This window comes from Eumetopias jubatus, unplaced genomic scaffold (genome assembly GCF_037043125.1).
Source record: "Eumetopias jubatus isolate StellerSeaLion01/CBP00866 unplaced genomic scaffold, mEumJub1_p1.0 scaffold_23, whole genome shotgun sequence".
Classification (NCBI taxonomy): domain Eukaryota; kingdom Metazoa; phylum Chordata; class Mammalia; order Carnivora; family Otariidae; genus Eumetopias; species Eumetopias jubatus.
In genome coordinates this window covers 900,101-920,934 of record NW_028274829.1, presented here as the reverse complement: position 1 = coordinate 920,934, position 20,834 = coordinate 900,101, and the positions used below count along the sequence as shown (strand labels likewise).

The 20,834-nt window shown below is 44.2% G+C and overlaps 1 protein-coding gene and 1 pseudogene across 3 annotated transcripts in view; both read right to left on the bottom strand.

Annotated features, from left to right (window-relative positions):
- The window catches only part of LOC148162061 (ras-related protein Rab-9A-like), a 45,060-nt pseudogene extending 26,185 nt beyond the window's left edge, over window positions 1–18,875 (bottom strand). The window contains exon 1 of the transcript XR_015767208.1: window positions 18,793–18,875. The product of XR_015767208.1 is annotated as a ras-related protein Rab-9A-like (transcript). The remainder of the gene's footprint in view (window positions 1–18,792) is intronic.
- Window positions 12,575–18,878, bottom strand: LOC148162060 (transcription elongation factor A N-terminal and central domain-containing protein-like). Of its 2 annotated transcripts, XM_088020326.1 has the most exons (3): window positions 18,793–18,871; window positions 16,929–17,048; window positions 12,575–13,652 (listed from the first exon to the last, which is right to left on the bottom strand). In XM_088020326.1, the coding sequence occupies exons 1-3, from the start codon at window positions 18,848–18,850 to the stop codon at window positions 12,604–12,606; spliced, it is 1,227 nt and encodes a 408-aa protein (XP_087876452.1). In that variant the 5' UTR covers window positions 18,851–18,871; the 3' UTR covers window positions 12,575–12,603. The 2 variants fall into 2 exon arrangements, with proteins under 2 accessions (XP_087876452.1, XP_087876453.1); XM_088020327.1 differs by lacking the exon at window positions 16,929–17,048 and having other exon boundaries at window positions 18,793–18,878.
- Between the last annotated feature and the right edge of the window lie 1,956 nt (window positions 18,879–20,834).

The window sequence follows — 20,834 nt, the reverse complement described above, 5'->3', positions numbered from 1 at the left end:
TAGAGGCAGTAGAAGGAAAATTCCAGGCACACCATGGTTACATTATAGAAAAAGTATATTTGTGTGTGTGTGTGTGTGTGTTTGTGGGTGTTTCTGCATAAGAGTTTTTATTTAAAAAAGAATGGAGGGGCGCCTGGGTGGCTCAGTTGGTTAAGCAACTGCCTTCGGCTCAGGTCATGATCCTGGAGTCCCGGGATCGAGTCCCGCGTCGGGCTCCCTGCTCGGCAGGGAGTCTGCTTCTCCCTCTGACCCTCTTCCCTCTCGTGCTCTCTATCTCTCATTCTCTCTCTCTCAAATAAATAAATAAAATCTTTAAAAAAATAAAAAAGAATGGAAAGCAGCAAGGAAAATCAAAATAGTTGAATTGTTAGGGCAGCAGGATTCTGGGGAATTTTTATTTAAAATTTGAATTCCATGTTATAGTATTTTTTTTGAGCAATAAGTAGAAATTTTTTAACAAAGGAATTTTAAGCACCCTACTTTCTATGGCATCCAAATGTCATCTTTGCCTTAGGCTATAGTAGTTAGGGAAGACAAAAATTCAGTTATCTTAGCCACTTTTTCCTTTAAACAGAAGCCCTCCGAAATCCACAGACACATCCAGAACTTCATATTGCTCTTAGAACTCAGGACAGGAATGTTAGTGCCCCTCTTCCCACCCCCCCATTGCCATATGTCTCAGTACCCAATGCCCACCAGCAGCTTTCTTGACCCTTTTGGTTTAAAACCTGAGACCACTATGGCCCTCACATCACCAACTTCTCATTCTCTCATCTCCTCTCCCCATGGCCATCCCAGTAGCCATAATAATCCAAGCTTGTGCGAGCTCCTGGCCATTGCTGTAGCCAGGCTCAGCCTAAACCCAATCTCTGACTGGATTAAAGTGATAGATCTCTCACCCTATCTGCCTAATAGAGGACAGAGGGAACCCTCAGTGGTGGAAGATATCATCTAGAGCATTTATGTTGCATTTACACACAATGTCCGGCATTCAACAAAAAATACTGACATGCAAAGAGGCAGCAAAAAGTGAATAATAATCAAGAGAAAAGAAGACAATATAATTTAATGTCTTGACAATGTGGGTGTATCTCAGGGATGCAAGGATAGTTTAACATTAACAGCTCAGGGGCACCTGGGTGGCTCGGTTAAGGGTCTGACTCTTGACTTCGGTGCAGATCCTGACCTCATGGCTGTGAGACTGAGCCCTGCTTCAGTTCTGTACTGGGTGTGGAGCCTGCTTAAGATTCTCTCTCTCCTCTCCCTCTGCCCCACCCCACCCCTGCTCGTGCATGCGTGTGCGCTCTCTCTCAAAACAAAAATATTAATAGCTTAAAGGGAAAAGAAAACATACAATCAACTCCATAGGTGAAGAAAAGAATGCATTCAACAAAATTCAACACCCGTTCGTGATGAATAATTTCAGCAAACCAGGAATAGAAGGGAAATTCCTTAACCTCACAAAGAGTATCTACTAAAAACCCACACCAAATATCATTCTTAATAGTTAAAATCTGTAAGTATGCCCCCCCCTTTCTTTTAGAGACGGGGAGGGGCAGAGGGAGAGAGAGAGAATCCCAAGTGGGCTCCACGCTCAGCCTGGAGCCCGTTGTGGGGCTCAGTCTCACGACCCCAAGATCATGACCTGAGCCAAAATCAAGACTCAGATGCTTAACTGGCTGAGTGACCCAGGTGCCCTATAAAGTATGCCCTTTAAAACAAGAAAAAGAGAAGTGTGTCTGCAGCAAGCACTCTATTTATCATTGCACTCGAGGTCACAGCACACAGAAATAAAAGAAAGAACAAATATGAGGATTGCAAAGGGAGCAACAAAACTATATTCAGCACAGACAATATGCTTGGAAATTCAAAAGGACTCTATAGAAAACTTATTATTGAAAGAGTTCAACAAGGCAGCTTACTGTAGACTAGATGTTTGTGTCCCCTCAAAATCCAGGGGTTGAAATCCTAACCCCCAATGTAATGGTATCAGGAGGTGGGCCCTTTGGGAGGTGATTAGGTCATGAGGGTGGGGCTTTCACCATGAGATCAGTGCCCTTATAAAAAAACACCCCACAGAGCTGCCTCATCCCTTCCACCATCTGAGGACACTGTGAAAATAGGGCCATTGATGAACCTGAAAGTGGGCTCTCAACAGACACCGAGTCTGCTGGAAGATCTTGGTCTTCCAGCCTCCAGAACTGTGAGAAATATATTTCTGTGGTTGATAAGCCACCCAGTCGATGGTATTTTGTAATAGCAGCCCAAATGGACCAAGATAGTGGCTAGATAAAAAATGTTTAACAAAAATAAATTCCATTTATATAACCAACAAACACAGGAAATGTAAATTTAAAAAGATACCAATTTCAGTAGCAAAATTATAAAACATTTAGAAATAAATATAACAGAAAACGTGAAGAACTTAGTGGAGAAAAGTAGGTGTGGTGCCTAAAGGTACTAGAAATATGCTGTCTAGCCACTAGCTGTAGGGGTTACTTGCATTGAAATATAAATCAATTAAAATTAAATGGCATTCAATATTCAGTTCCTTAGTCATATTACCTCATTTCCAGGACTCAATAGCCACATGTGGTGAGTGGCCAGCCCACTGGACAGTGTAGATAGAATATTTCCACCAACACAGAAAATTCTACTGAACTGGACTAGAATATGTCCATTCGCCTCATAAATTTTCAGTTACAGTATAGTCATTTATACCGCACTGCTTATGTTATACCCCCATAAAGGGAAGCCTGACTTAGTAAGAAATACACATTAGGAGTTGCAAAGTTTTCTTACTTTCTGAGAGTTTCGGGGGGTTGGGGAGAAGGGGTTTTGCTTAGCACCTGAAGGCCCTTCCGTTAGGGAGCCAACTATTTTGTGAGTCTTTTCATTATAACAGCTCTAAAGGCCAGCTACTTAGATACTTGCTCTTCCAGAACCCCCACAACAAGGATACAGGGCATGAGACCCAAGACTGGCCAATCAGATACCCTCTCTGAAGATCTGAACCTTAGGCAAGGAACACAGAGATGCTGGAATAGTTCAAAGTTCATTCTGGCATGTGTAGTGGTGGCCTCTGGTGTCCAGAGACCACAGACAGTGCCAGTGGTCATGATGCCAGTGGCAGTACCTAGTGCCTAGCAGTGACAGCATCTTAATCAGGCCATTCATGGTGTGGATTCTCATTGTTCCTGTCCACTGTCCAAACTCAATACTCCAGCCTTGCCTCCAAGAACTACTCAACATCTCCCTAAGAAATGCCTTCTCTAAGTTAGAAGGAGTTGATGTCTTTACTTGAAACTACAGTTGATACTTGAACAAAGTGGGGGTTACAGGTACTGACTCCCATACAGTCAAAAATCCGCATGTCACTTTTGACTCCCCCAAAACTTAACTACTAATAGCCTACTGTTGACCAGAGAGGCCTTACCAATAATATAAACAGTTGATTAACACATATTTTGTATGTTATATGTATTATATACTGTATTCTTACCATAAAGTAAGCTAGAGAAAAGAAAATGTTAAGAAAATCATAAGAGAATATATTTACAATACTGTACTGTATTTATAAAAAAAAAAAAAAATCCATGTATAAATGGACCTGAGCAGTTCAAACCTGTGTTGTTCAAGGGTCAACTGTACAAACTCTGGAATGGTACAAAGTTAGAATATATCATATAGATCATCTAGTGCAAACTTATTGTGATTCATAATATAAATTCAGGTAATTGGAACTATACCTCTCTTAACACTTTTTTATCAATCAGTCTAGGCTTAGCCCATGCTGTGGTAAAAAAAAAAAAAAAGAAAAAAGAAAAAAATGACCCCGCCCCAACCCCCCGCCAAATCTCAGCAGCTTATAAAAACAAAAATTTGTTTCTCATCTTAATGTCTATCACAGGTCAGCTGTGATTCCATTCCATGTCACGTTCCCTCTGGGCCCAAGCTGATGAATCTGAGCTAATGGAGAAGCCCGTCTGATATGCTGCAGTTCTCATTGGTTGGTTGGCTCTTAAAGCTTCTACCTGGAAGTGACATGCATCATTTCTACCCATATGTCCTTGGCCAAAGCGAGTTACACATTAGGATGTGCAATCCTTCTAAAGGGAGGGGCAGTGCAAGTCACATGGCAAAGCTGATCTAAGTGGTATGGTATTCTAGAATTGTCTCACTGGGAAGGTCATCAAATACTTGAGCAATAATACAATCTACACAACCCTTATGACTCAGGGCTCTCTTCCATTAATTTGGTAAGTTTCAAATGCCATAACATGAATGAAATAAACTTATTTTGAATAAATTACTTTTTGGGGGGAGTGGGTTTGAAACGTTAACAATCATAACATTTGATCCAGTTTTATTAAAGTTAGATGCAGTGTTTCCAAAGTATGGGGTGGCAGATGTAGAACAGAAACACATATGAACTCACTGAAATTCCACTCTAAGTAAAAACCTATTTTACAAAATTGCATTAAGCATCTACCATGCCCAGAGTTAATCTTGGGGCTTTGAGGGATACAAACATAACTAAGATGTGCACAGGGAACTTAATGGACAATTAAAGGGAAGAAACATGTCCACAAATAACATGAAGCAGTGATAAAATAGAGGAGAGACAGAACGGAGAAAATTCATAGGATGAGCTAAGTGTGAAATCTCTCAGCCTAGAGATAAAATGGAATTATGTGAGGAACTGACTACTTTAAAACAAGCCATACAATTCTTTTTTTTTTTCCAAGCCATATAATTCAAAGGCACAATAATTTTATACCACACTGTATTGTGTGTTTGGAAGAAGACATGCAGGGGAGGAAAAACCGAGCCAACGTGTTGCTAAGAATTTCTGACTTTGGTCCTTACTAAACAATGGCTACAAGTCTTTACTGAAACAGTGGTTATAGTGATGAAATCTGATTGAACTCTACTTAGCCAACTAAAATAAGTAGGGGGAAATATCCATATTTCCCTTTTCTTAAGGAAAAAAATTTGTGACCTTTATTTTGTAGATGAGTGGGGGTTTTTTGTCTTTCAAAATGTCAAGTTTTAACATGTGATTACTAAAAATTATTGACATAAAAATTTGAAGAAGTGCAATTATGACAGATGTAAATGTTAAATTATTTATGTGAATTCAATTAAAGCTGCACTTTAAATAAAGGCCAGTACAGTCCCTTTGGTTAGTAAAATATGCTTTACTTCTCAAGTTAAAAAAAAAAACAAAACCCATGTGAAAGAAGCCAGACACGAAAGGCCACATATTACATGATTCCATTGATATGAAATGTCCAGGGTAGGCAAATCCCTAGAGACAGAAAACAGGTTAGTGGTTCCCAGGGACTCCAGGGAGGGAAGAATGGGAAGTGACTGCTAATGGTGTTTTGGGGGGGTGGTGATGGAAATGTTCTGGAATTAGATGATGGTGATGGTTGTACAACTTGGTGAATATACTAAAAACCACTTAAAAAAAAAACCTCATAAGTTGCAAATAATGTTTATATATGTGATTTGGGGATGATTATTTTCAAAGAGGCACTTTTAGAATTACTGACATACAGCCAAGCACAATATGTAATACATAGAAAAACTCAACAGCAGCAATATCACCAAACAACTCTTTCAACTATGTTCCTTACCTAAGATTTATAGGGCCTTCTGGAAAGTAAAACAATGAACAGATAGAATTTTATTTATTTATTTATTCTTAAGGATTTTATTTGAGAGAGAGAAAGGGAGAGAGAGCATGAGCGGGGGAGGGCCAGAGGGCGAAGTAGACTCCCTGCTGAGCAGGGAACCCAATGTGGGGCTCGATCCTAGGACCCAGGGATCATGACCTGACCTTTTTTTTTTTTTTTAAGAGAGAGAGGGAGGGGTAGAGGGAAAGAGAGAATCTTAAGTAGGCTCCACGCCCAGCATGAAGCCCTACGCCAGGCTCTCCCTCACAACTCTGAGATCATGACCTGGGCCAAAATCAAGAGTCAAACACCTAACTGACTGGGCCACCCAGGTGCCCCAATCTTCTGTCCATTTTTAAGTTGGGCTTCTTAATCTTTGAAATAGAGCCAACAGGATTTGTTGATTGATTGGAAGTTTGAAGGAAGGGAAAAAAAGGACTTGATCATACCTCCAAGGTTTTTAGCTTAAGTTATCCAACTATGGAGTTGCTATTAAGTGGAGAAGTAGCGTTGGAGAGAAGATCAGAAGCTTGATTTTACACATACGAAGTTTGACATGCTTGTCAGACATTCAAGTAGAGTTCTCAAGCAGGCTGTTAGATTTCGGGGCCTGGAATTCAGAGGAGAGATGCAAGCCTGAAGATAAAGAGGGGGAGTCATCAGCATATAGATGGTATAGAAAGCCATGGAACTAGATACACCAACAAAGGAGTGAGTGTAGATACAGAAGGTGTCCGAGGACTAAATTCTGGACACTCCAAAGTTAAGAGGTCAGGAAAATAATGAGGAAGCAGCAATAATATTGAGACAGAGTGGCCAGTAAGAGGGAAAACCAGAGAGAGTACAATCGACTGCAAACCACATGAAGAGTGTTCCCAAGGAGGCCAGTGTGTCAAATGCTGAAGACAGGTTTCAGGGCTGAGAACTGTTCCTTGGATTTAGTAGTGTGGAGAGTGGAGGTGGTTGGTGACCAAGACAAGTGGAGAGATCCCTGTTAGCTAGAAACTCAGGCATTTCATCCAAAAGCATAAGAGGGAAGGCAGAGTTCACAGGCCCGGTTGCTGTGGACAAGAGAGCATTCACAAACTGATTGCGTTGTGAGGAATCACTGAGGGCTTTGTGAAAACATACATTCAGATTCAACTGGTCTGAGATGGGGCGGGGCGGGGGGTGCATTTTTGTATTCGCTCCCAGGTCTGGCTCATGCCGCTGATGTCAGGGCCTCATTCTGAGGTAGTGAATTTATCTGCAGTTTCTTTTCAAAGTACAGATCTAACCAGGGATGTAAATGGCAACTGCTCTGGGTTGACTCTAGATTTTCTATGCTCTAGGGGGCTTGATGTCATTCATAGTACAGCTCAAGTCTGTGGCTTGAGAAACGGGTTAGAAACACAAGGAGCGATCATTGTGGGAGGAAGCTTTAGCCCTGTTTGTTTTGTGGACTGAAAGAGAGAGGGGCCTTCTAGGCAGAAATACAAAGGCTGGGGCCCAGCAAACTGCCTGGACAGAGGCCGCGAGGTGCAGATGCAGCCTCTCTCTGGGTCAGTGTGAGCTGGCAGGGGAGGCTCCTTGCAAGGCCCCTTTGACAAAGACTGCCATTCTCTCTCCATTACATGTATGAATATACTAAAGGTTCAGAATGATTCGCTGACATAAATACCCAATAGAGTATTTCTATTTCTAATTCCCTCCCTCAGTTCATTTGATTTTTTTAATAACAGCTTTATTTATTGGGATCTAATTTACAGACCACACAATTCCCCCATTCCAAATGTATGATTTGATGGTGTTTAGCACATTCACGGAGTAGGGTCACCATTGCCACAATTGATTTCTGAACGTTTTCATCACCCCCAAAAGGAACCTTCAGCCCCTTTAGCCACCACCTCATTTTCCAATGGCATTGAAATCCACTAAAATGTCTGCAAACTTCCTGCTCAGCAACTTGTGAGATTTCACAAAGCTGGGGGATATGTGTACATCTGTTGCATGAAAACAAAACTGTAGGGGCGCCTGGGTGGCTCAGTTGGTTAACTGTCTGCCTTCAGCTCGGGTCATGAGCTCTCTGTCAAATAGATAAATGGAATCTGGCTCTGTGTAGCCCCGCATAACTAACTTAATCTCTCTCAGCCTCAGATTCCTCACCTCTAAAATGCTGGCAGGGTAGTTGTGAAGGTTACGTGAGATACTGTAGATGAAGTGCCAGGAATCTAGCAAATGCAGTGATGGAATATCCCTCCCCCTTCCTCTGCCTGGCTAACTTCATCTCAACATTTACCCTGAGCGTCACAGACTCCGTGAAGCCCTCCCTGATCCTCCCGGGTACCCTGCACCCCTGCCTCATCAGTCAGTCAGTCGGTGTTTCTCTCATAGCTCTTAAAATGTAAAATGATAGCTGGCCACGTCATTGGTGCTTCCCCTGCATTTTGCGGGTCCGGAGGCCTGGAATGGCTCTCGATCACCTCATTGCCCCGAGCGCCAAGCAATAGAGCAATGGGCACTTGCTACCGCAAGGCACGGCATTTCTGCTAATGCGCGGCAACGTCTCTGCAAACCTCATTTTGAATAGTAATGCAAATGGAATCATATGAAGTCATCATCCTTTCTCCTTTTGGACTGTGGGCTCTTCTGAAAGCAAGAGGACGCCTTCTATAATCTAGGCACCTACAGTAAATACCTCTGAGAGATATAAATATACTTGTGTAAAATATTTTGCATTTACTGGGAAGTTATAAATAAAGCAATCTGACCAGAAAGCCAAAGACCCCACCCTCGCAAAGGCAGTGGAGCTTGGTCAGCTGCAGGCTTCCTGCCTGGTGCTTAGAAATGGAAATAGGGAATGAAAGGAGCCTCTCAACCCAGGAAGTGCTGGGGAAGAGACAGAGCTGCAACTGTATCCAACTTTTTATCTAAAAAAGGTAACATGGACAAAAGGAGGGTGATGTGGCAAAAGGCATGAAGAGCCCTTCTAGATTCAGGTTTAACAGCTGATGCTTATGCCCTATGCAGCTACTCCTCGTAACCAGGGCAACCAAGATCAGGGCCATACTTGCACTGAATTTCTGTGCTGTTAGTTCATTTTTATTATGGGTCACAGGTAGGGAATTTGCGGTTGTTGGATTTGATGAAACACCCATTTGCAAAACTGCCTATATAAGGATGGGAAAAAAAAATATTTTTTCCTCTATCCTATCTAGGTTCTTGGCTGGGGCTCTGTAACAAAAGACAGATTAACAAAAGGAAAGCATTCCCATTTATGTAACATAAATTCTACATGACACAGGAGACTTCATAAGGAAACGAAGCCCCAAAGAGAGTTAAACCGGTGTGCTTTTGTGGAAGGTCAGGGAGGAATGTGATAGGACGGAAGGGTATGAGCCAAGGGGAAAACCTAGAAAGTCCTCTTTGCTCAGATTCCCGTGTGCCTGCCTCTGCAGAGATCAGGGATGCTCCTTTCCTCGGGTAGGAGGAGGGCACCTCTCAGTGGAGGGGCTTAGGACCTGCCTCAGGGGAGGAGGGGGAGGCCAAAGAGTCCTCCACCTACAGGCCCTTACTTGGATTCCTTCAGTTTCTTCTGTATGAGAAGGTACCAGATTTTGGAGTAGCATTTCCCGAACCCCATCGCCAAGGACTCTGTCAACTGTAAACATGCAGGGAGACCATCTGGTGTACCCTTGTTTGGAACCAGTCACATGACAACGAGACCATTGCCATGGCCACCTGACTGGATGTCTCTGCATCCATCCTGCCTTCCCTCCCCAACTAATTTAACAAAGCAGCCAGAGGGAACTTTCCTAAAGGCCACTGAAGTTGTCTCACTACCAACTCCCTCCCTTCAATGGCTTCCCATCGGGCTTGGAAAAAACCCAAAGTCCTTATGATGATTGACAAGGGCCCTAATGAACCCAGTGGCTCCTGTGACTTCACCTCAGCTCTGGTCAGCTCCTGTCGTGCCCCGCCCCGCCCCGGACCTTGGGGCCATTGTACTTGCCATTTCTGTAACCGTGATTGTAAATTAAATGAAAGCTCCTTTCCCCCAGAAGCAATTTTAAAGGAAAACACTTTCTTTTTAGTGGGTGAGACATAGAATGTGAAAGGATGATTATACTTAAAAATGTAATGCTGTCTCATTGGCTAAAAGAAAAAAAAAAAACCCACACTGCTCTTTGCCTATCTCTGGTTCCAAAAGTCACTGACAAGTCGAAAGGAAATGAAAAGGACTACCCAGATTTTTACATTTTGGAGAGTGAAGGAATTTCCATTTCAAATGCCTTTATTTGTCTGCAAATGAAGTTTGCACAATTCCAGCATAAAAACTTTTTTAAAACCCCACCACACACAAAAAACAAACAATGACACGAACACTTGGTTTTCATGTGATGTGCCCTTTTAGAACCACTGAATAGTTTTTAAGATCATCCTAAGTCACATGAAACCAGTTTGTGAAACTTCAAGTTTTAGGTGACTCTGCAAGTTTCTGTTTAAGACTAGCATGTTACATCAAAATAGGCAGCCCCGGGAAGCCACCAGGGGAAAAGATATCAAAATAGAATTCACACTCGAGGGCCTCCGATTACTTCAAACCCATTTGAACACGCGAACATATTCTAGTTTTAGGCACCATTTGGGGAATTGTGTCAGGAGGCAGGTAAACTGTGTATCTGGTTAGGCCTTCAGAGCTCTGACACAGGAAGTTAGGAACGGTGGGAGAAAAGAACTGGTGAAAATGTGTATAACTCTGAAGTAAGCTTATCAAAACTGTAACCATCAACATTCGACAAGTTCTCAAAAGAGAACAAAATCAGCCATAATCACAGAGGTGTGTTGTGCTTAAATAATCGCACAGGTTGGTTCAACACTGCAAAAGCCTTAAAGAAGGAATTTCCTCTTCAATTCATTCATTAGAGAAATGTTGGTAGATTCAAAGGCTGAGGCAACGGACGACCTCTGACAGATCAAGGCCTGTTTTTACATTAGCACAATTGGAACTTCAGACCTAAAAGGGTGCAGAGTATGGGACCCCCAATATGCCATCTTGGCATGAGGATCATTCTGGGCTGAACGCAAATGAGAAAAGGCAGACACGGAAGGAGCTCTCTGCCTGAAAGCAGAATGTAAATTCCCCTCAGGAATTCTGTACCAGGAAGAAGGGAACATCCTCAGGCTGGCAGCGAGGAGAGTCTACACAAACAAACCTTACTAAATGACCATTATGTTCATCAGTCCCCCCATATATTTACCCTCCCAGTTTGCGGGCCCTAAAAGCCTAAAGCCCCTTTCTTCTTGTTATTTCTCTACAAATGTATCATTCTTTGCCAAGATGCTATTGCACAAGCCCAAGTTCCAACCACCCGTTTGAATTCTTCATCACCGAGTTTCTCCCGTATGTTTCATGCCCGGCGTGTTAATGAACGGTTTTTCTCTTGTTAGTCTGTCTTTTGTCCGTCTAATTTGCGGGGTCCCAGCCACAGAGCCTAGGAGAGCTTCTGTCCTCCCCTACGGATCTAAACTCACATGCCCTTGAGAACATGAAGGCTCCCTAACATCAGAAACCAAATTTCATAAACACTTTATATACTCTGGAGGACTTGTGCAGAAAAAACAAAAAAACCCAAACAAATAAATACGCAACTCCTCTGACTAGGCAAAAGGACTCGAAACAAAATTCTACCTGTGGGATTAGAGGATAATTTTCATGGTTCAAGGGAGAGACAAGTGAGACAAGAGAGGGGAAAGTAACAAAGCCCTAGTTATCCAATGTTGGAGCCTAAAGACACTATTCGTCTTGTCCCACATTGCCAGGAACACCTTTCTCAGAAGTCAAATTTGAAGCGGTCTTGGATGGTGAATTTGGAGGAAGACAGTGTGGGAGCAGTTCCAGCTGGGCTAGCTAAGTCACAGCACCCCTGGGGGCCTGTTTCCTCAGGTGTAAAGTGTACCGTGACATTCTTTTCTTAGAGCTGCGAGACCATCAAGTGAGAGCCTGTGTGGGAGTAGTTCTCAACTCTGTCTCACAATAACTTGAGGAATTAAAAGAGCCCGGGCTGCATCCCATGCATTCAGATTCAATTGTTCTGGGGAGCCCCCCTGCCCTGCCCGGGCATCAGTGGGTTGTCAGTCTCCCCAGATGATCCTCATACGCAGCCACCGTTACGGACTCCTGGCCTATTGAGAAAGGAGCACTAAACTGCCTTGAACAGGATCACCAGGGGATCCAGGAGCATGAGGCCTGGGACTCTGCATTTCTAACAAGCTCTAGGGCCTGCTGAGCTGCTCTCAACCACACTCTGCGTACAGCAAAGGACTAAGTGGCCACAAAGCACAAAGCAGACAGTCATCCACTCTCTCCCCAAACGGTCAACTTTTAGTGATCGTGGAGTGAACTTCAATGAATGACTGACTTTCCTTCCTCTTAGGATTAAGAATATTGTTGGGGGGGGGTACCTGGGGGGCTCAGTCGTTAAGCGTCTGCCTTCGGCTCAGGTCATGGTCCCAGGGTCCTGGGATCAAGCCCCGCATCGGGCTCCCTGCTCCGTGGGGAGCCTGCTTCTCCCTCTCCCCGCCTTCTGCTTGTGCTCTCTCTCGCTATCTCCCTCTCTCTCCAATAAATAAAATAAGATTTATTTTTATTTTATTTATTGGAGAGAGAGCGAAAGTGACCGAGCATACAAAGGGAAAGGAAGAAGCAGGCTCGCTGCTGAGCAGGGAGCCCCATGCGGGGCTCAATCCCAGGACTCTGGGACCACGGACCTGAGCCGAAGGCAGTCGCCTAACCAACTGAGCCACCCAGGTGCCCCTAAAATAAAATCTTGGGGAAAAAAAAGAATATAGTGCATGTAAGATTTTAAAACCAAGCACAAAAGGGTGGCACCAAAAAAACGGTATCACTCCAGTTCTTGGTTAAGAGAACGTTTATTTACCATCACAGGCAGACCCACTTGCTATGATACCACTGCTCCCCACATTCGTTACAGATCATATAGGTCATCATCTCTTCATCTGGATTTGAATTCCGCACCCAACTTGGCAGGAAAAGTGTTCCTCTGGCGATTACGGTGACCTTGCAATTGAACTTCTCACAGTGTCTGCATTTTATTTTCTTTGTCTGCATGCCCTCAGTGGCGTGGGGAAGGTGATGCTCCTGTATGCAAGATTCTGTGTTGGAGGCTCTCAACTGCTTCAGTTCCTTGCTTGCCATCTCCATCACCGTCATTTCGGCGAATTCTCTCGGAGACGTGGTCCCAGAGAGCAAGTTCTGTTGTAAGTGAGAATTTTTGGGGTTCTTCAGGTTGGCAACTTTGCTTCTAACACAAGTTTTGTACTTTTTGAGGTTCTTCGAATGAAGAGTAAAAATGTGCCCTTCAATTTCTCTTGCAAAGTTTTGCCACAAATCAGCTTTGGGCTGATCTGTGCAAGAACTTGTTAAAGCTTCATAAAGAAGCTCTGCGCATTTAGCTCTCGCAGGTACTGTGGGATCCAGCGACTCACTGGATCTCTGGTCAGTGGATTTTGGGTCACCACCCCTGAAATGCTCCTCCCTGGGCTCCATCTGACTCGTGCTATTTTCAGGCACAAGTGTTTCAATAGCTCCTGCAACATCGTGGGGTGATGAATTAGACCTGGAGCCGCCTGGTATCTCATCCTGACTTGGGTCATGAGAAAGTCTGGAGTTTCTGCCGGTAGGGAGTGATTTAGGGCTGTCCCTTGGTTTGAAGTGGAGATCCTTATAAAGAGCTTTCCATTCTGACAGCAAATGCTTGGCTTTCTTTTTCAAAGCCACCGTAGGGCAGTTTTTGAGGACTCTGTACACCGCCCTCACCACAACAGTCTCCTGGAGATGCTCTTTAGTCACATGAAGAGTCTCCAGCTCAGTAAGGTGGTTGCCAAGATCCTCAAAATTCCTTTTAGACATCAGTTGCTCAATAAGGGAGGCTTTGGCAGCTCCCTGCTTCTGGTCAGACATCTTTACAGCTGCAAAGAAAAGAGAAAAGAGGTTTCTGTTTTTTTAAGCTTGGGCTTACCAGTTGCAGCTTCCTGATAGTAGCAGAGTGCTTTCTGCCAGTTACCTACGCGGCGTTTTCTGAAAGAGTTATGTAACAGAAGTGGGCGTGACCTGTTAGAAAATGGAATCTGCAATGTGGTATGGTTCAGTTGCAAAAGGCTGAGTCTGGGTAGTTGGGGGGGAAAAAAAAAGCAGCACTGCAACCAGCTTCCACATTAACGGTTGCTTAAAAGAAGCTTACTAGAAGAGCTCTAAAACTTTTGCCAATCAAATTTTCCAAATCAATGCTCTTTCCAGATCCAGATCGGTCAATTGCTTTGGATGGAATTTGGTGGTCATGCTGGGCATGGAATCATGCCAGTGTCAGCATGAACAGGGTAAGTCTGAGCAAGACCGGATTGTTTACCCCCATATTCAGCTATAAAGCTGAACTACTTGCTGATTTTATCATATTTAAGTGGTATTTTTCTGAATAACAGAATGAGAAACAGGGCAATAAGGGGATGCTGTTTAGATGTCCCAAGGAATCTGAAGAAATCATAAGACAGTTATCGGCTGCAAGGCAGCCGGAACCAGATCCGATGGGCCCCAAGAGTCAACGGGCACTGTGCTGACATCCGAGTCTTCTGAAAAGCAGGGTAAGGGTTCACACGAAGCGATCCGGACCATTTATGACTTTGGACCAGCTACTCCCTAGGCCACTTTGGTTCCGTTAACTTTTCTGTTTAACTTTGAGGTGCAAAAAGTTGCTTGATGATTATCTCATCCTGGGCAGGTAAATATTTACTTTATCTAACCAGTCTATTTTTCTCTCCACATAATGCACATAACCTTGCTACCTAATACCCCTGGATCTGCATCTGCCCATCTGGTCTAAATATGGACTTACGCATCTTGATAGCAGGGACCTTGTCTTTTCAAAAACTCATGGGCTTCTGTTTCATAGCACTTTATATTAAATGCCCATTACTGGGGCGCCTGGGTGGCTCAGTAGGTTGAGCATCTGATTCTTGGTTTTGGCTCAGGTCATGATCTCGGGGTCGTGGGATCGAGCCCCGTGTCGGGCTCTGCACTCAGCAGGGAGTCTGCTGGAGATTCTCTCCCTCTCCCTCCCCCCTCTGCCCCTCCCCCTGCTCTCACACACTCTAAATAAATAAAAAAATCTTTAAAAAAATGCTCATCACTAAGCACATAGTCTAATAACACTGAAGCGAGCACAGAGAGGATCAATGCCATCTTCTTAGAAACCATCCGACAAGTTCTGTGAAATGCAATGTCTTTTTCTTTTGGTCAGTGATTCCATTTCTATAAAATTACTTTAGGGAAGCAAGAGGCGTGGAAGCTGTCCATGTAAGAATTTTCTTCCAACTCTGAAGAAACTGTAAGGTCCCAAATGGTTAAACTTGCAAACAAATGTTCACAGCAGCATTACTCTTAATAGCCAAAAAGTGGAAACAACCCAAATGCCCGTCAACTGGAGAAACAACATGTAGCCTATCCATCCAATGGAATGGTATTTGGCAAAACAAAACAAAACAAAACCATGAAATTCTGATATATACTGCAACATGGACGAGCTTTGAAAACACTATGCTAAGTTAAAAAACACAGAAGACCCCATATTGTATGATTCCATTTATATGAAATGTCCGGAACAGGCAAATCTATTTGGTGGTTGACTAGGGCTGGAGCAGAGGGATGCAGGGAACCAGTGCGGTGGAATGAAAGGGGGGTGGCTGCCAACGGGTACAGTTTTTCTTGGGGAAACTGAACAAACTTCTCTAAAGTTGACTGTGGTGATGAACTGCACAACTGTAAATATATTAAAAATCACTGAAGTGTACACTTTGAGGAGGTGAACTGTATGGTATATAAATATCTGAATAAAGTTGTTATTTAAAAACAGCATATAGAGTCTGATCCAAATTTTATTTAAGAATCACATGTGAAGAGAAATGGTCAAAAACAAATACACAAAACTTTAGACAGTGACGTTTTCTGAATGGCAAGATTTTAGATGATTTTTTGTTCGTTCTTTTATTCCTTCCCGTATTTTGTATGATGAGTATGTATTATTTTCATAACCAGAAAAGTGACTCGTCCAATATCATTTCATGATAAACTCCACGTATTTACAATGTTTGTCTATTTGAAAATGGCACGGTAAATGGATCAGTCTTCTACCTTCCCTCTAGAATCAGAATATCATGAAGGTGCTAAGCGACGTGTGGCTTTGCCTTCAGATTAGCATTCACAATTTCCTAAGAAGTCTACTGCTGGGTCTAAACCAGTTGCATCTCCTCTCAAACAGGAAGAGTAAGTACCCTGGGTCACAACTGTGAGGTTCCTACGGGTGCTTCCCTGCTGGGCCAGCTCAAGGATGACAGAGATTGAGTCTGGCAGTTTTGCCACCAGAGGGAGCTGGTATGTGGACAACCCGGGCAGTCCCTTGTGAGGCAGCAACTCAGGATCTTAACAGGCTTTTTTTTTTTTAAGATTTTATTTATTTGAGAGAGAGAGAGAGAAAGTGAGAGAGAGCACGAGAACAGGGTGAGGGGCAGAGGGAGAAGCAGACTCCCTGCCGAGCAGGGAGCCCGATGCGGGGCTCGATCCCAGGACAATGAGATCACGACCTGAGCCGAAGGCAGATGCTGAACGGACTGAGCCGCACAGGCGCCCTTAAGAGGCTATTTTTTATCATTATCAAGAATCAGTACTTCAAGATCATTGTTTTACCTGTTTTACAATTCCAGAGTGAAGACAGTGAAGGAGGTCTTCCTAAGGATCAGAGGCTCAGTAAACAAAGAACATGCAAGGTAAAAATGCAGAAAAATTAAAAATACATGGCCTCCATTGCTGAACTTTCTCTCAGAATTGTCTGCCTGACATCCTGGCATCTGGAGGAAGTCACGCAGCCAAGTCACCATGATAAGGTTTCAAGCTGCTTAAGATACTTGAACCCTCCCCAACTTGTTGGGAAGTTTCCTAACAAAGAAGAAATAGTCATCTTGCTTGCATTCCGTATTCATTCTAGAGGCACTGCTACTGAAGAAATCAGGATGGAAGTTTGCCAGATGTTGGCAAGGTGGTTAATAAGAGACAGGTCTAGAGTGCCCACAGGGAGGTTGGGCAATATTTAACTCAGGTCAGAATTTCTCAACGAACGGTCAGAGTCTCAAGGAGAGTCTGAAGGGAACTTTATAGCTTTGGAGCTTCAGAATGATGAGAACAGCAGTCTGTCTTACCAGCAAAACTTTTCTTCACTTCTGTAAATCCACAGACGTTAATGTATTCACACATAAGTACTCTGCTCTTTATTTCATATGTCCTTTTGTTTACCTCTCCTCTGTATTTCTTTTTCATTTCTAATTGTGGTAAAATACACACACCGTAAGACTTATCATCTCAAACATTTTTTTCCCATCTTAAACATTTTAAAGCAGTATTCAGTAGTGTTAAGTACATTCACGTTGTTGTGCAACCAACTCCCAGAACGCTTTTCCTCTTGCAAACCAAACTTTGTACCCATTAAACAACAGCTCCCTGTGCCTTTCTCCCCCACAGCCCCTGGCAACCATCATTCTACTTTCTGTCTCGATGAATTTGACTACGTGCTGCATGTTAAGTGCAATCATACAGTATCTGGCCTTTTGTGTCTGTCTCATTTCACTCGGCATAATGTCCTCAAAGTTCACCTGTGTTGTAGCCTGTGTCCTGGACTATTACTATTCCACTGTATGTATAGACCACGTGGTCCTTATCCATTCATCATAAACATTTGCGTTGCTTCCACCTTTTCGCCGTTGTGAATAAACGCTGCTATGAACACGGACATACAAATCTCTCTTCGGGACCCTGCCCTCAATGCTTTTGGGTAAATATCCAGAAGTGGGATTGCTGGGTCACATGGTCATGCTATTTGCAATTTTCCGAGGAACCACCATACTGTTCTCCACCCTCCTCCTCATGTCTAACAGCACTTAAATCCTGCCAAACCTTCTGCTCCCCCTGTGGGACAATGACGTGGATATAAAGCATTTACTGCCCTAGGAGGGTATGCTGTGAAAGCAACGGAGATAGAGACTTTTGAGTACTGCCATAAGAAGACAAGGAAAGCTGTGTATCCAGTTTATAGCTCTACAGAGCTCATTCAATAAATATTTATTACACATCTAAGGACACATTAGCTGCTGAGCCTAAAGAGATCCTCTCTGCCTTGAGGGAGCTGACAGCCCAGTGGAAGGAATACGGACAAGAAACTGGCCACTTTCAACACAGGGTGTCTGCAAAGGATAGACACGGCTGCTAGAGGACACTCCCAGGAGGAATGCTGGAGCCCAATCTGGGCTTCCTACCATCTGGCAGGTTCTAACTGCTTCTTCACTGCGTCCCTTCTGATTCACGGCACTTTGTCAGAGGGATCATCCTCTACTACAGAGCTCACCAAGATATCCCCTCAACTTCCCACTTAAAGCCCTTCAGAGGTGCCCCTGTGCTCTCAGGATGGAGCCCCAAGGCCCTTGGCCAGGTGATAAAAGGCCCCCCTTCCAGCCTCCTCCGTGATCCTCCTCCATGACCTCGCTTGACACCGACAGGCTCTGCCCATTTCACAGCTCTGTGCCTTTGTGTCAGTAGCTCCCTGGGCCCAGCCTAATTCTCACCATGGGTGGCTGTCCGTCCTGACTATAAACCTGAATCGGCTGGAGAAATCAAACAGCAAAAACAAAAACAACGCCAGGGCCTCGTCCCAGGCAGAAGCGATCAGAACCCCTGAGGGTAGGCCTGGGTATCCTCCCAGCTAACCCAGTGACTCTGATTTAAACCAGAGCTGCCACCACTGCCCTGTGCGCACGGGCAAGAGGCCCTCCCGCGGCAGGACCATCTCAGTTACGCTGCCATCCCCCTGAAGACAGCCCCGGACCTGCTCCTAGACCAAATACATAGAACCTCTCTGCTTTCGGATTCAGCTGGATGAGTCCCACTGGGAAATATTAAAAACACCTGCCATGTACCGCTCACCTGAGAACGTTCTCTACAGTGACAACTGGTGGTTGCAGTGTGTTAAGTGTCATGATGCACCCAATGCCCTGGACTCATTCCCTTCCTTACCTCTTAACAGCAGAAGGCAATGTACATTTATTGAAGTCCATGTGCCATACACATTCATGTCATCTCCATCCTCACAATGAGCCCGAGTCAGGTATATGGCTTATCTCCATCTTACAGATGAGGAAACCTGTTAAAAACAAAAGAAAACAAAACAAAAAACCATCCAATAGTTGCAGTGGTTTTTTTTCATGGTATCACATTAAAAATTGTTTTATTGTCTGCCTTCCCCACAAGACCGTAAAAGAATGACGTCTGTTTCATTCACTGAGACATGCCTGGCAAACACCTGGCCAGTGCTTACTATCACTCAACAAGTGTTTCTATGTTAAATGAGAAAAGAGCACCCAGAGCGCTCCCTCTCCTCTCTGCTCGTGCGCTTCATTCTTTTCACTACAGACCAGCTTGCTTGTACCCACGGCACCAAAGCCCAGTGCCCCTCAGCTTCTTCCACGGGAGCCGACCTCATCTCAATTCTAGTTCGAAAAGTCATTTAAAATTAAAAAATAATTTAATAAAGGCAGCAGCATGGTGCCCACTGTGGGCTAATCAAGCAGACTCCAGGAATCAAACGTGTGGGGATAAGGAGGCTCAAGAAGGTATAGTTCACAGAAGTGAGGGGTGTTGAGCATGTCTGGTAAGTTTCTTGCCCGTTCTGGGCCTCGATTTCCTCATCTACAAAATCGGGGAAATTCCACATCCTAGGATTAATGCGGGAAATAAATGAGATAGTCCTTATAAACTCCTTAGAACCAGGCCTGTCACACAGTAAGCCTGAATGACAATTATACAGGGCTGTAATGAAAAGATTTACATGACATGTATTTACCATACCAGGCGCTGTTCTAGAGCAAGGGGTCGGCAAACTTTTCCTGTAAAAGGGCAGATAGTAAATATTTTCAGCTGTGCAGGCCATCCAATCTCTGTATGGACTACTCAACTCTGCTGCTCTTGTGGCAGACACGGCAGCCATAGACAATCCATGAAAGAATGAGTATGGCTTTCCTCCAATCAATCCTTTTTCAAAGACAGGCAGGCTGGATTTGGCTGCATTTGGCTGCAGGCCCTAGTCTGCTGACCCCTTTCTAAAGCAGTGCTATCCAACAGAAATATAATGCATAACTTAAAATTTTCTAGTAACCACGTTAAAAAATGAACAGGTGAAATTAATGACATTTTACCTAACCAGTGTATCCAAAATACTGCCATTTCAACAGGTAATCGATAAAAACAAATTAGTGATATTTTACATTCTCTTTTTCATTCTAATTCTCCAGAATTCACTGTTTGATATATCTCAGTTAGGACTAGGAACATTTCAAGTGTTCATTAGCCTGTGTAGCTAGTGGCTACCTATTGGACAACACAGTTCTAGAGCATATGCTAAAATGGGTAATGCTTACACACACACCTATAGCCCTAGCTTCTGAATACATATCACAAAGAGTTTATACCGGGCCGGCAAGAGCCGGTCCTATATATCTGTTGACTGAATGCATATAAAAGCTCGTAAATATTAACTAATATGGGCAGGTTGCACACATCTGCCCACATCTGGCTTAAACCCCGGGGAGAAGGGAGATCAAAGAGAAATTCTGTTTCTGGTCATAAGCCACATACACTTCTCCAGCTACACAGGGAGGCCCTTCCTCTATGGAGAGAACTGATGCCACCTGTTGGGGCGCCGCCGTTTCTCAACAGCCCCTCAACACGGCGCTAGGGCCCTTTCATGTTAGGACGATCCCTAGCACAGGTGCAGCGAGTGGAAGGGACCAGCCCAAGGGCCCGCTCAGGCCCGGGTTCGGGTTCCGCAGGGTGGGGCGGGGCGACAAGCGAAGGCTGCTGCAAGCCGTCCCCGTGTGCCAGCCCGCCACCCAGCCCAGAAGCGGCGGCGGTCCCGAGAGATCGGCCCACCCCGGCGACTTCGGGTGGAGAAGAGGAGCGAGGGCACGATCGGGCCTACCCGACCCAGGACGCACCGAGGGCACCCCCCGGGGCAGTGGTGGGCTTTTCGGAGCACCGGTGCGCAGAGACACCGGAGAACC

Excerpts from the sequence above, each read along its gene's own strand:
- LOC148162060 (XM_088020326.1), bottom strand. The coding sequence starts at position 18,850 with ATGAATGTGTATGGCACATGGACTTCAATAAATGTACATTGCCTTCTG. Across the intron at positions 17,049-18,792 it reads TTGCCTTCTGCTGTTAAGAG|AAATGAAAAAGAAATACAGA; the intron begins GTAAGGAAGGGA and ends TACCACAATTAG. Across the intron at positions 13,653-16,928 it reads AGTGAAGAAAAGTTTTGCTG|CTGTAAAGATGTCTGACCAG; the intron begins GTAAGACAGACT and ends TTTTCTTTGCAG.